We start from the raw sequence: 13,302 nt of genomic DNA on the forward strand, positions 1-13,302 counted from the left end.
CCGTTTCTCACAGGGATTCTCTTTCGCATCTCTCTTTGTGCCGCTGCCTCCCCCCCTCGGCCTGGTTTCAAAGCTCCTTCATTTTATTTTCAGTGTTCTTCTGAACAAAACAGCAGCAGGTTCCCACTTTTTGTTGTCCAGTCTAAATAAGAAAGTTTGAGCTAAAAAATTACACCCTGCAAGTTATACCTTCTCTCTGGCACTTCAAATAGGTTTTTAAGCTTTTAGATTTGGCGTGTTCTCTGATTTTCCCATCACCTCCCATGCTTATTTAAGATTTGTTTCTGAAATACATTATCAGATGACTACTCCCTTCCTTTTTGATACTTCACGTCTAACTCGCAGTATTTTTCAAGTCTTACAAGGATGCTTGTATTGGAGAAGTATATTACAGCAATATATTCTGATTAAAAGCCAGTCTCTGCAAGGTGCTTTTTCTCTGTGGCAGTTCCAAGACCTGTCTTCTCTAATGTGTTGGGTCTACTGCAGACTGCCAGCTCTGTAACAGCTTTTCCAAATGCTCCTCTGAAGTTTTTGCAACTCGCTGTTTTGTAGGTCATGAACAAAAAAGGAGCTGAGACATCTTCTACTCCTCTAGTGTATTTGCAAGATAATGTCCCAGTGGGCATGCTTTTTATGCTTTGCATTTCTCCTGTAGTCAATTCTGCGATCACAGCGAACTATCAAAATGATGTTCAAACAATGGGAAATTACCCTTGACTTTGTATAGTCAACAGTCTTTGTTCAGAATTCACAAGCAAATCCTGAATGTACAAACAGTATCATTCATATGTGTGTGTGTTTAACAACTGTGAAAAGATACATTTCAATATGTTCTGGTAAATTCAGTTGGTTGGTTGCAAGGCTGCTTGGAGGGGGCAAGTGTCCCTGAAGGTGTGGGGGCACTGCGGGGGCTTGCTCCTGTTCCCCAAGCTCCTGCAGTCTAAAACAATTAGGCCCAAAATTGTTGGGCAGAGAGTTGGGCAGAACACTGAGAAAAAGTCCCCAACCTCTGGAATCTGATAAGTTTGTTCACACTTTCTTGCAAATTGTCTGTTTTCTAGTTGTTGTTCCCATTAAGAAGGACATTTTCCCCTATCGATATCTTCCAGAATTCCCCTGGCAGAGTGAGCTTATTTGGCTCTTTCCACTAGCACAGCAGAGACCAGTTAAATGTGCTCCCTAGGTATGAGTGCAGACAGTGGATGTCATTTTGGAGAAGGAAAAAATACTGCTCCAAGCAACTTGGCCTTGTGTGCAGTTGTACATCTCTACTGGTGTGCAATCAGTTGAGGCTAAACTATTGACATTGCCCTGTGGGCTTGGTGCACTGTATTCAGGCCCACCCTGGGGATGGGTGGGTGATGCAACACCCCCTTTCCCCCGAGAAGTGTTGAATGTTTGACTGATCAGAAAAGATTTGGTTAACTGTCACATAACAGTCAAGAATTTTCAAAGCATTAACTTTTATGATGACAACAAACGCTATAATCATTAGATCACTGTTATAGGGAAACAAGGCTATTATTATTATTATTATTATTATTATTATTATTTAAAAAATCTAATTTTGTTAGGATACCTGGCAAGGCATCTATAAATGCAAACAATTCACAGGTCCTAAAATCTTTTGGTCCCAGGCAGGGTTCCTATGAACTTTAGGAAGCTTCTGAGAGTAGAAACAGAGATCTCGTTTTTTTATTCCCCCTTCCTGCTGTGGAAACTCTGGCGGCCTTTGCACTACCAATATTGATGCTCAGACATCAGTGGGGCTGAGAAGGTGTAGACCTGGGGAAGGCTTGAATCTAAAGCCTTCCCAGTCCTCTGACACACCCCAAACTGAAGATGAAACCCCAACAATGGAACCAATGCTAGGGGAGTAATTTAAATAAGAAGTTTTCAACCTTTTTGAGTCCGTGGCTCCCTTAACCAACTACATTCTTTCTGTGGCACAACATTGGGCTGAGGAACCCAGTTATATCACCCCCGTCTGCAGAGTTGGCAGCCTCTCACCCTTCTTCGAACACCCTCCCTTGTGGAGGGTTCCCTTGGGAGTCCTCTGAGCAGCTGCTGCTGCCCCCTGGTCTCTGAGCTGCCCCCCACCCCAAAGAGAGGGGCCTCCAAGAGGCAACATTCGCCTGCAGAGTTTATAACCAGGGCTGCTGCAATAAACAGCTGTGCAAGCCTTTGGGAAGCAGAGATGTGAGAGGGCATCAGAGGAGGGAGGGAAGGAAAGAGGGGCAGAGGCCAGTGATGCCCACAGCACCCCTGACCATCATTCAGGGCACACCCCAGGGAGCCACAGCACCCTGATTGAAAACCACTGATTTAAACAAATGTTGAAAAACCTAGCCAAGGACATAGGCGAGCAAGAGTGAACCTGCACCCTCATTCCTTCCCTGCCGGCAAAAGCCCAACAGGTTGTTGGATGAGGTATATAAGCTGCCTTTGGCACCCACCACTCTCCCCTCCCCAGTTTTAGGATTTCAGCCTTGGTATTCTATTTGGATTGTATCCCAGAATTGGAGGGTGGGCCTGCAGTTGCAAAACTGCATGAAAATGAAAACAGAAAGAAAGCAAAGTACAGTACAGTTAAAAAGCCAAAGCTCCCTTTTTAAATGCAATAGTGCTAGGTAAGCAGTGTTCCCTCCAACAGCAGCTGTTTTCTTCTTTTCCTCCACCATCATCATTATGAAATCTTAACCACTATAGGCAAAGGGAGCAAGAAGCCCTTGTTCCTATCGTTGCTAAGAAAGGAAGCATCATAAAATAAAGCAGGCATTCCTGGAATATTTATTCAAGCAGTTGAGACAAAAACAGTCCTTGAAACTTCCTACTTCACAATACTTTTACAGTATTGGACCACCATTAAAGAATAGGTGGTCAGGCTGCCAAATCTGACAGATCAGTTGACTGGTGTGTCAATCCTCCCTCAGCACTTTGGGCCTCCACAGACAGGTTCACTTATACCTGAGTGGAGATGGAGGGGCTTGTCTTTTATCTACTGAGAATGTTCTGTGTGTTTAGCTTTGCATCCGTTTTTCAGAAATGCACTCATTTTGGTATCTAGCCATGAATCCTGAGCCAGCAGGAAACACACACAAAAGGGAGCAATGGAGATAACCGTGGGCAACCAGGAACACAGTTAGAAGAGGTCAGGGAGCCATCTTGCTCAAGGCAGGACCATCTCTTCCATCAGTTTCCTCTTCCCAAACACATGGCAGCTCCTTTGGTGCACAATCCTGAGACAACTAAAAATTATTATATCCCTTCAAGTTCCCTGTGCTTCTTTGTAAGCACATTGAAATAAGGAGATCCCTTTGCTATCTGGGCAGCTCCCCAGCAAGGGCCTCTACACCAGAGGCGGATTTAGTGCAGTGTGAGCATTGCAGCTGCACAAGGCATGCAAGCCAGGGGGGGCGCCTTTTCAAAGCCAGGCAAACGCTTGGCCAGCTTCAGGAAGGAGGTAGGAGGGCTCTGGCAGGGTCCTAGAGTCCTCCTTCCCAAAGCCAGGCAAGCGCTTACTGGGCTTTGGGAAGGTAGGAGCATTCTGGGACCTTGCCAGAGCCCTCTTACCTCCTTCCCCAAGCCCAGCATAAGTCGGCACCGCGAAGGCTGTAAGGAAGGCATCCACTGGCCTCGCACAGGGCGTCCTATTACCAAGGCCTGCCCATGTCTGCATGGTGGCCATTTTGAGCTTCCCTTGGATGCACCCATCCTGCCAGGTCTCCTCACCTTACCAGGACATCCACCTCTGGCTCACACTAAGGCAGCCTCCATCTGGCGTGATTTAAAGCCACTTCCATGTGGAGGCTCTGCATCACTCACTTCAGAAGCCTAAGCATTTATTTGCCTGATGTAACGGAGGCTTTCTGGTGAGCTGTCAGCAAGGCCTGTATCCACTTTACTGAACTGGAAAAGAAAAGTCTGCTCTAGCAAGTTAATAAAGGGCCTCTGAATATCTCAGCTGGATGATTTTCTCCATGAGTGAGAACGCCAAATGTTAGCTTGACATTTAATCTTTAATATTTTTTTAAGTACGTTGTTTTGCCATTTCAGTCCAGCACAATGCAGTTACTTTCCTAGATCTTTCTCCCCAGCCTCAGTGCTGATTGTGGTCACCTGTCCCCCTGCCAAACACTAGGGATACTGCTTCATGCATTCTCTCCATGCACACAGACCTCATTTTATCTCTGCCAGGTTAATACTTATAATATTTTGCTACGGGAGGGGCTGCACATTTACAGCTGGCCTTTATTTTAGGACTTTGCAGATCTGTGTTGCTCAAGATGTACCAGATTTGTTTTTCAATTTATCTATTTTTTAACTATGGGTGTTTGTTAGAGGTGGAAAGATTCCCTTTTGGTGTGTGAGGCTTTGGGGAAAGCTCCTCTTTTCCAGGAAATGTTGTGGAGTTTTCTGTAAGTAGACAAACAGCTGTTTTCCTCAAAAGTGTGGAATCTAGCAAGATGCAGAAAGAAAACTAATGTGAAATGCCCAGGGGCATATTACTCCTAGATAGTTTTTTTCTCCCAGCTTGGGAAAGGGGAGGCAGGATTCCCAACTATACCCCCAGGCAACATGGCATTTTGACCTCTGGGGAAACTTACAAGCTTGCTTCTTTGGTGGGCTGAAAGATTCAAAGCTATGGTAAAGGCTTTGCAACCTCCCATTTCACTCTGCCTAGATGTATAGAGGGAACGGTGCTCTGTAGTTTGTTGTCCGAGAGGGCAGGCCCTGTGTCTTTTTGCTATTTAATCCTGTTTCTTTCTCTTTTTTTCTTTAAAAGCATTTTTCAGATACTTCCACCAATTATTTTACATATCAAACATCTCTAGACAATGCAAATAGACCAATAGCAGCAAAGGTTTATTTAATAACAGCGTTCCTGGAACATCATTTTCTAGGTTTGCATTATAGTCAGAGCTATTTGAGAGCATCTTGTTCAGTTTAATTAAGCAATAGATTTTAAAAGGTCAAGAATGATCAGCTCAAGAAATAGCACTGCTTGCCTTGATATAGTCATGAAGGCAGGTGGATGGTCTCAAAGCATAAAGCTGGCAGTTCTCTCTCTTTGTAGCGTACGACTTATGGTTGGGTCTTCCTCCTCCTCCTCCTCCACTAAATCTGCTAATTTCACTTTTTCTACCAAATAGTTGACAAAAAGAGATGCATCGTGCTTTCAGCTAAAGGAGCTGACTTCCCTATTACTATTTACATTTTTTCCCTCCCTCCTTCCCTCTCTGGAAATAATTAAGATTATAGGATTGTTTCTGCTTCTAGCTACTCATTTCTTTGTGCATTCCAGTAGTGCCCAAATAATAGTTTTGGAGATGGAGACAGACACTCATTATTAGGGGAGGAGGAAAGGGAAACCAACCCTCCTCTGGTACCTAAAACACCCCAAATGTTCCATTGCATATCATTTGTTTGTTTGTTTGTTTGTTTGTTTGTTTGTTTTAAAGAAAAGCATTTCAAACCTCCCAATCTTCATGTACCTTGAGAGCTAAAAAGTGGGTGGGTGGACAGGACATATATTTCATCTGAAAGTTTTCAGTGGATCCAAAAAAACGGTTTTCTTTCTTTGCTTATCAACATTTAATATCAATATTAACACAATGTGTAGTCTAAAACTAGTTCCTTTGTAGTTTGCATGGGATGTGAATGCTGTCTCGACATGCCCAGATCTAGAAAACTCGTTTTACTACTGCATGAGCATCAAATCAGATGTTGAAAAATATATATTTTTGTGATAATTTGGTGAAACTGAGCACCTACCGTCTCTGGTTGCAGTAGTGTGTTGAATGGTTTTGTTTTTTTCCTTCTCTCTTTATACATATTTCTATATATTTGGAGCTCCAAGCTTCTTAGTAGTATGGGCTGACTATTATTGAGTACTTGCTCTCCTATCGCATGGCCTTGGTTAAGTGTTAGAAGTTGGACCTAGGCTGTTTTCTTTTCTTTTTTTAGTGTTTGGCTTTGTAATAACTGTGCATGCTCGGCTTCTGGCCTCATACCCAGCTTTATTCTCTGCACACCAGTCTTGAATAGCTACAGTGCTCAACCGAATTTTGGCGCACCCGCTTCCCCGGCAGGCTCCAACCCAGCCCGGCCCGGAGGATTCCCAGGGGCGAACAGCCCGGGTCCCGTTGCAGACCTCTACGGTACAGCCAGTCAAGACTCCGGTGTTGGTAACTACATAAGTGCTGCCAGTCCCCAGCCTGGCTCCGGCTTTGGGCATGGAATTGCTGTAAGTAGTCCTCTTTGTTTCTCCTCCTAGCGTGTCCTGGGCTCTGAAATGAGCAGAGTTAGCTGCCAACGGGTACAATCCCTCCCACCGCTGTCAGGGTAGGCTCCTGTTATAGAAGCTACTACACTTTCTAAATAGGCCTTCAAAGCCACACAAAGCCAGGACTCCTGCCTGTCACGTGTATTAGAAGCTAAATTGAATCTATTTGTGTGGCTCTGCCTTTGCCCCGGCATCCTCTATGGATTCCATATATCTGAAGCGTCACTTTCTTTTGATTGTAACAGCAAACTGTTACACTTCCCTTGCAAGGTACAATAAGACTTCATTCAGCCAGACCACATATTCAGATCTTTTGCCAGATACTGGACTAGCATTGTGCTCCGTTATTCCAGATAAACGTCAGCTGCTGAGAGGTGTCCATTTGACAGAAGTTGCACTGTGTATTTATTTCTGTAAGGGGGGGGGGCAGAGATTTCCTCTGATCCATCAACCTGCACAGCACACCAAGTGTCTTTTTTTTTATTTTAGCAATGTGTGTGCGCTTCTGTTTAAGGAAACCTGTTAAGTTTTTTTCATAGCAATCTTACCCAGGTGAGAGATCTCACTTTAGTGCTCCCACTCGAGCAGCTGAAAGATAACAAATGCCACAATCCTACAAAAACAGGAGTGCTTAATTTCCAAAGGTGTACTTAAGTTTTTTTCTGGCTATATGCCACCCCACCCCACCCCCACAAAAATGCTTACATGAGCTAATTTTGAGATCCTAAAGTACAGGTAGATCTCCACTTACATGTTACATTCCGGCTATTGTGCATATAAGGGAAATTGCACAAAGGCAGAACGATCCCCGGAACAGCTCTTCACAACCATCCCTCCCTGTCTAAAGTCGTCACTGAGTGGGCCTTGCCCCCCCCCAACCCACTTTGCTTATTGGGCTCTGGAAGGCCCTGGAGGGCTCCCGTGAGATCTCACAGGAGCCATTGCATAACCTTCCTGGGGGTTTCCCCTGATCTCCCACCCCTCCTTATTTTAATTTTTTTTCTGTGATCTGTGTAACGCTGGAATCACATATGTAAAATCAGTGTAAGATGAGATCTATCTGTACTCCTCCAAGCAACTATCATATCCCAAAAGTTATAAAGGTTGATAACTCTGCTCATGCTCCCAAGAATCTGGGAGCAGCTCCTTGCACCCTAACCCTTTGTCAAAAGTAGATGTATGAATATGCATAGGAGCAATTTGCAGGAACACTCCTATAACCTTAAAACAGGAAGCAAGGAATGGCCTGTATCACTTTTTTAAATTTTAGCTGGGCTAGAAATGAACTACTGATATAATAACACTTAGCATGGAAAGTTGCCTTGCTCTGCACCTTACCCAGGAGTGAATGGATTCACATCACCAGAACAGGGGCTTCTTGCTGTGCTATTGTTTCGTATTCAGTTTTAAGATCTAATCCGTTTTTGGAAGGTGGAAAAAGGTTGTATAGTGTGTGGGTGGAGGAATGGTTATGTGAATCCAATTTATAAAGAACTGAAGTTGTTGCTTTAAATCTGTTCATCTGCAAAAAAGTTTTTAACGTATTTTTTTCTCAAGCCAATACAAGATGTTTTAGTATTAATGTGGTGTGATTATTAATTTGGAAGCGGAAAATTACTAATTTTTGAGTGGAAATTTTGCTCAACAAATTTGCATGCAAGTCCCCCCCTCCCCCCATCTCAATTCTACTGTGTTCAATTGTGTGTGTTAGCATGAATGTCTGACGCTGTTTAGTGGCCAGTTAACCAAATTATTTTAAGCCAAACGGATTATTCCTGACCATTTTCTTGTATCTGGAGCTATATCCTAATTAACCCAAAGTGCAGACAAAGTTCCAAAAGTGTTTTACTGCGTTAAAAAAGTTAACACCCGGACATGTATGGTTTTTGTTTTAATTCCATTCCCCTTGTAATGTCAGCTGGGTAACTTGCAAAATCCCATTGGATCAGCTGTACAGTGAAAGACAGATTATTATTCTGTTAAGACCTACATCAATCTAAACTGCCATCTATCACCACTTTGCAACACCCCTCATTTCCATTTTTCGCCTAAAGAAAGAAAAGATCGGGTTGTTCTTAAAAACGTGTGCGCTGTTGACCTTTTGCAGCAGCCTGGCTTCCAAAGAATAATACAGCACTCAGCATTGTGCTTTGTCTGCACTAATGTGGCCTTTAAAATTATTTTGTGTGTGCCTGCACACAGCTGGCTCTTTAATTTTACGTTCAATAACATTCTACAGAAAGTAGCTGCCTTTTTAATACCTTTCACGCCATCCATTTACTAACAGCAGCTTAAGAAATTTACTTTTCAGATGTGATCTTGGAAAAATATCCCTAGAATTGAATCCACAGAGATGTTAGCAGGACTAGATTGCAGCTTTTCTAAATATTCATGCTGGCACCACACACACTTGAGACTTTTGATAAATCCATGCAAAAAATAAATAAAAATCACAATCTCTTCCCATGTATCACACTGATGACATTAACAATTGTACAATTTTAGGGGCCTTTGATTGCAACGGCTTTTACAAATGGATACCATTGAAACGTTACACAGGGTTGGTTGCCATCTCACTTGGAGGTATTCCAGTATATAGCATTTATATTTTCAACTATGTCCCTTATATTTTGTCATTTTTTTTTACATTCTTACACTTTTATTTCTTCCTGTCTTCAAATCCTTTTTTCCTTGTAAGATTATTATTATTATTATTATTATTATTATTATTATTATTATTCAGTTTTCTGGGATGGAAAATGGAAAGGGATCCTGAACAACTTTTGCTAAGTGTCTTTACATTTATTTCATTTTTATGCAATCAATTTGATTATTCAGATACAAAGAGCTGTTGAGGAATCCTCAACCTTCTCTGAGCATTTTTTTTAATAAGTACCATTAAGTACCATTAATGTGGACTAGAGACTTGTGGAAAAATCAGCATTCAAAAGTGCAATGCTTTACTGCTTCAAATCCACCTCTAAGTGCTATGTCAAATCCTGTAGCACAATAAGGACTGTTAGTACTTTCAGAACAGCTACCTCAAATTAAAACTATCCACTTACTAATGTCCTATCTGGATCCCTGCCTGTTTCCTACCCTTCAACTGACCACCCCAATGTGGGGTCTTTGCATATCAAATTATAAATATTCAGTCTAAAGAGTAAAAACAACTCCTAGAAAACAGTCCATAACCAGCTTATATACATATATATTTAAATGTGGTAAATGCTTTATTTTGCTGCTAATTGCATGCCTTCTAAATTCCAGATCAATGCATGGAATTAAAATAATGATTGCTGAAATTAGGAGAATTTGGCATGATGCTTGTGAAAGGCTTTATGAATGTCAGAGGGGTGAATAAGTATATGGTGGTGTGGTTTTAAGTGACCCAAGGTTTTTCGACCATGAACAAATGAGTTTTTAAAAAGGTTCTCAAGGATGCTATGGCATTTGAGTTGCATCTGTTCCACACACACACCCTTCCAAAATACATAACAATGCTCCATGATTCTCATCAGGCAGCATGCTCTGCATCATACCCAGAGTGTGACTTGAGGGCACGCGATCAAGATACCTTGCTGAAACTAAGCAGGTCTGAGTCTGGTTAGTGCCTGAGAATCCCATATATGCCAGCTTGAGCTCTATGGTGGAAGAAAGACAGGGTATTACATGTACTGAAATAAATAAATTCTGTACTTGTCACTAACCTTTAGAACATGCAGTTGGGGAAGGGCCATAATTCAGTGGTCAAGCATTTGCCCTGCAAGCAAATGGTCCCTGGTTCAATCTCCAGCATCTCCAGGTAGGGCTGGGAAATATTTGCCCACCTAAAATCCTGGGGAGCTGCTGCCTGAGGTGGATGCACCAATGGTCTGACTCAGTATAAGTATATGTTTCTGTGGAGTATGATCTAAGTGACTGGCAGTGAGATACAACAAAAAGAAAACCAGGACACCATTCTAGGTGAATCAGGGTCTCAAACTGGTGCCATTAACGGTTGCTTGCTTATTATGTTAAAGTTACTAACAGCAACCAGGTTCAAATACAGTCTTGCTAAAGGTAAAGGTAAAGGTACTCCTGCCCGTACGGGCCAGTCTTGCCAGACTCTGGGGTTGTGCGCCCATCTCACTCAAGAGGCCAGGGGCCAGCGCTGTCCGGAGACACGTCCGGGTCACGTGGCCAGCGTGACAACGCTGCTCTGGCGAGCCAGAGCCGCACACGGAAACGCCGTTTACCTTCCCGCTGGTAAGCGGTCCCTATTTATCTACTTGCACCCGGAGGTGCTTTCGAACTGCTAGGTTGGCAGGCGCTGGGACCGAGCAGCGGGAGCGCAACCCCGCCACAGGGATTCGAACCGCCGACCTTTCGATCGGCAAGTCCTAGGCGCTGAGGCTTTAACCCACAGCGCCACCTGCGTCCCGTACAGGTGTACAGTCTTGCTACTCACAGAAAAAACACTACATGAGCAGTTTAAAATGATGTTTTGGTGCTAACAAGTGTTAACCAGGTAACCATACGGCATTCATTCACCCAGTACCCACATGAGCGCTGTAACCGCTATTAACAAGGCAATAAGCAGTGGCTGAAATAAGCCCATTTCAAATGAAGAGCATCTCTGTAATTTGTGCGCCATGTTTTCTTCACTCCACTAGGTATCTTCTGCTGTAGCTTCAGAGACATCTAGTCCTCTGTGAGCCTTGCTGAGAATACCTTTTGCGGCAATCCTTGTTTCTTCTTGACAACCACACAAACACACATCTTCAGGCAATAACGGGGCCCTGGATAGCCTTTTCTAACCTGTTCCCAATTGCAGAAAGGTTGTACCATTTGGTCCACATACTTCTGCCAATCATTATTTTTATGCTTAACATTGGAGTCCAGTGAAGTCCTTCGCACACAACATTTCAGTAATTCTCACAACAGCCCTGCATGGTAGGTAGGTAGGAAGAGCTGCTGATCGGAGTTGAGGCAGAGGTACTAGCATAGCTCAGTTCATGGCTGAGCTAAGATCTGAAGAGGATTTACTGGTTCGTAGCTTCCTCTCCAACCTGTCTTTTTCACGTCTCCCCCTAAACACCAAGACCACCAAGCAGGAAAGAAGCTTGGGGATCAGAAGCTCAGAGGTGTCAGGCTGTTCTACCTCCATCCACTGCTGCCGCCTTGTCTGACAGCTTCCCATAAGCCTACTGGAAAAGCTAAGCTACTCAAGAGGTTTCCAGAGAGAGGCCTTGCTTGAAACAGACCCAGAGCCTGATAGCTGAGTGGGCACAAACTGGCAAAAAAAACACCTAGCCATGGCTAATTCCTACTGACACCAGCATGATTTGAGTTGGCTGTGACTCAAGTTTCGCTCTGTTCTTTTCAAGTAGGATTTTGCCACAAATGACTTTTGCTGCCTTGAACCCAGGGCCTTGCTCTGAGAACGTCTTCTAGGGAACTTCTTGATATGTGAGGCCTGATTTCAGGTTTGTTGGGAGAAGGTATCCCTTCTGGCACCAGGCCAAGTAGAATGAATAAAGAGCTTGGTGGATAGAAACATGAAGTTAATTTTTAGAGAGGCAGTGTGAACACGCGTTATTTAGTTGTCTCATTCTCACTGATTATATTGGCTGAAGCCAGTAAGAAAAATTAAAAATTAGGTACCGGTGGGATTCAATAACAATCACTTCCATATCCAAGTCATTATTAGAAATGCAGCATGCCTCTTTCTTAACTCCACCGGGCGCTTAGTTACACACCACTCTGTCTTCCCTTTTCATGCCACACTCTTTATTTTTGCCCTTCAATGCACCCACCACCACCTGCATCAAAGAGCACAGGTTCACCTTCATACTTAAAAAAAGGAAGACTTTACATCAACTATTGGCATGCTTTTTCATCCAAGTTGTTTGCCAACCACATCTCTTACTTTTCTAAAAATGTGTAAATGAAGTTCCCCCACAGGTTCCTGGAGAGCAGCCATGTGTCTGGGATGGCTCCTCCCTCTGGCTGGATCCAATTATGGTCCCAAGTAGATGAGACTACCCAGGGGGAGGGAACATCCTTCTCACCAGACCACCCTGCCTCATGAGCTGGATGGTTGGGATCAACTTGAGCTCCTAGCTTGTCTTCTGCATTTCCTTCTTCTGTGTGTTTCTCTCTCTCCCTGCCTCCCCTTTCATTCCCCATCTGCTGTTAGAAACTGGGGGCATTTGGGAGGCTGCTCCTGTAGCACAGGAGGTTTGTGGTTCACACTGGCACAATTGCACAGAAGAGGAGGAGGCAGAGAAAGAGAGGAGCCCCAAGTGGGACGGTGGAGAACATTGTGCCCAGATGGCTGAGAGGGTTGGCACAATTGGAGAAGCCTGCAGAGCCCATTTGGATCTCTCCCCACCCGCATCTCAGCCTTGGCTGGCATCAGCAGCCAAACACTATGCCCCACAGCAGGGCAAAGTCACCCTCAAAGGGAAACGTGTTTTAAGAACCAGAGGCCTCTGAAACAGGTGAACAGGATAGGCCTCCAAGCCACGTCCAAGGAAGGCTAAAGCCCTGGGCTGCAAGTAGACTGTCAGTGGAGGGGGTTAAGTCCTCTCAATACTGCGTTTGCCTGGGGGAAAGGAATTCTGCCAGGTCCACACCAGCAACAGGCCCTTCCCTACCATTGCAGTCCCCTTGTCCAGGACTGGAAAGGGGTAAATATGTACCTAAGTCCCATTGAAGGAAGAATGGTGCACTAAGTCAGCATTCCTTCTGCCCTCTTCCTCTTCTCCCTCCTCTTTCCTATTCTCCATCTTCTGGACACAAGTGGTCCATCTTAGTGGCGCATTCCATAAGGCATGGAACCAGCAAGGCCAGCCTGTTCAAGAAGGCATACAGCAGGAAGTTAGAATGCCTAGGGCAGGGGCTCTCTTGAGTGCTCCCTCTCCAGAGAGGTCAAAGCAAGGAGGCTCCTGGAACTGCTGTAAGAAGCCAAAAGCTGCCTTTCCAGACCAGCGGCACTGCATGGCCATGCATCACTCTCCATGTTCAAG

At 44.1% G+C, this 13,302-nt stretch overlaps 1 protein-coding gene across 47 annotated transcripts in view; it reads left to right on the forward strand.

Annotated features, from left to right (window-relative positions):
- The window catches only part of MSI2 (musashi RNA binding protein 2), a 450,658-nt gene that overhangs the window by 434,338 nt on the left and 3,018 nt on the right, over positions 1–13,302 (forward strand). For 27 of the 47 annotated variants that reach the window (XM_083714630.1, XM_083714661.1, XM_083714631.1 and 24 more), the window contains 2 exons: positions 6,042–6,250; positions 8,795–8,872. The exons of 3 other annotated variants lie outside the window; for them this stretch is intronic. In XM_083714630.1, the coding sequence (XP_083570756.1) occupies positions 6,042–6,250; positions 8,795–8,836 (251 nt within the window). In that variant the 3' untranslated portion in view covers positions 8,837–8,872. Of the gene's footprint in view, positions 1–6,041; positions 6,251–8,794; positions 8,873–10,944; positions 11,128–13,302 lie in introns of those variants that run through there. 17 more of the 47 variants (XM_083714636.1, XM_083714650.1, XM_083714657.1 and 14 more) reach the window with 4 other exon arrangements.

Source organism: Podarcis gaigeae, assembly GCF_964106915.1.
Source record: "Podarcis gaigeae genome assembly, chromosome: 15".
NCBI classification, from domain to species: Eukaryota; Metazoa; Chordata; class Lepidosauria; order Squamata; family Lacertidae; genus Podarcis; species Podarcis gaigeae.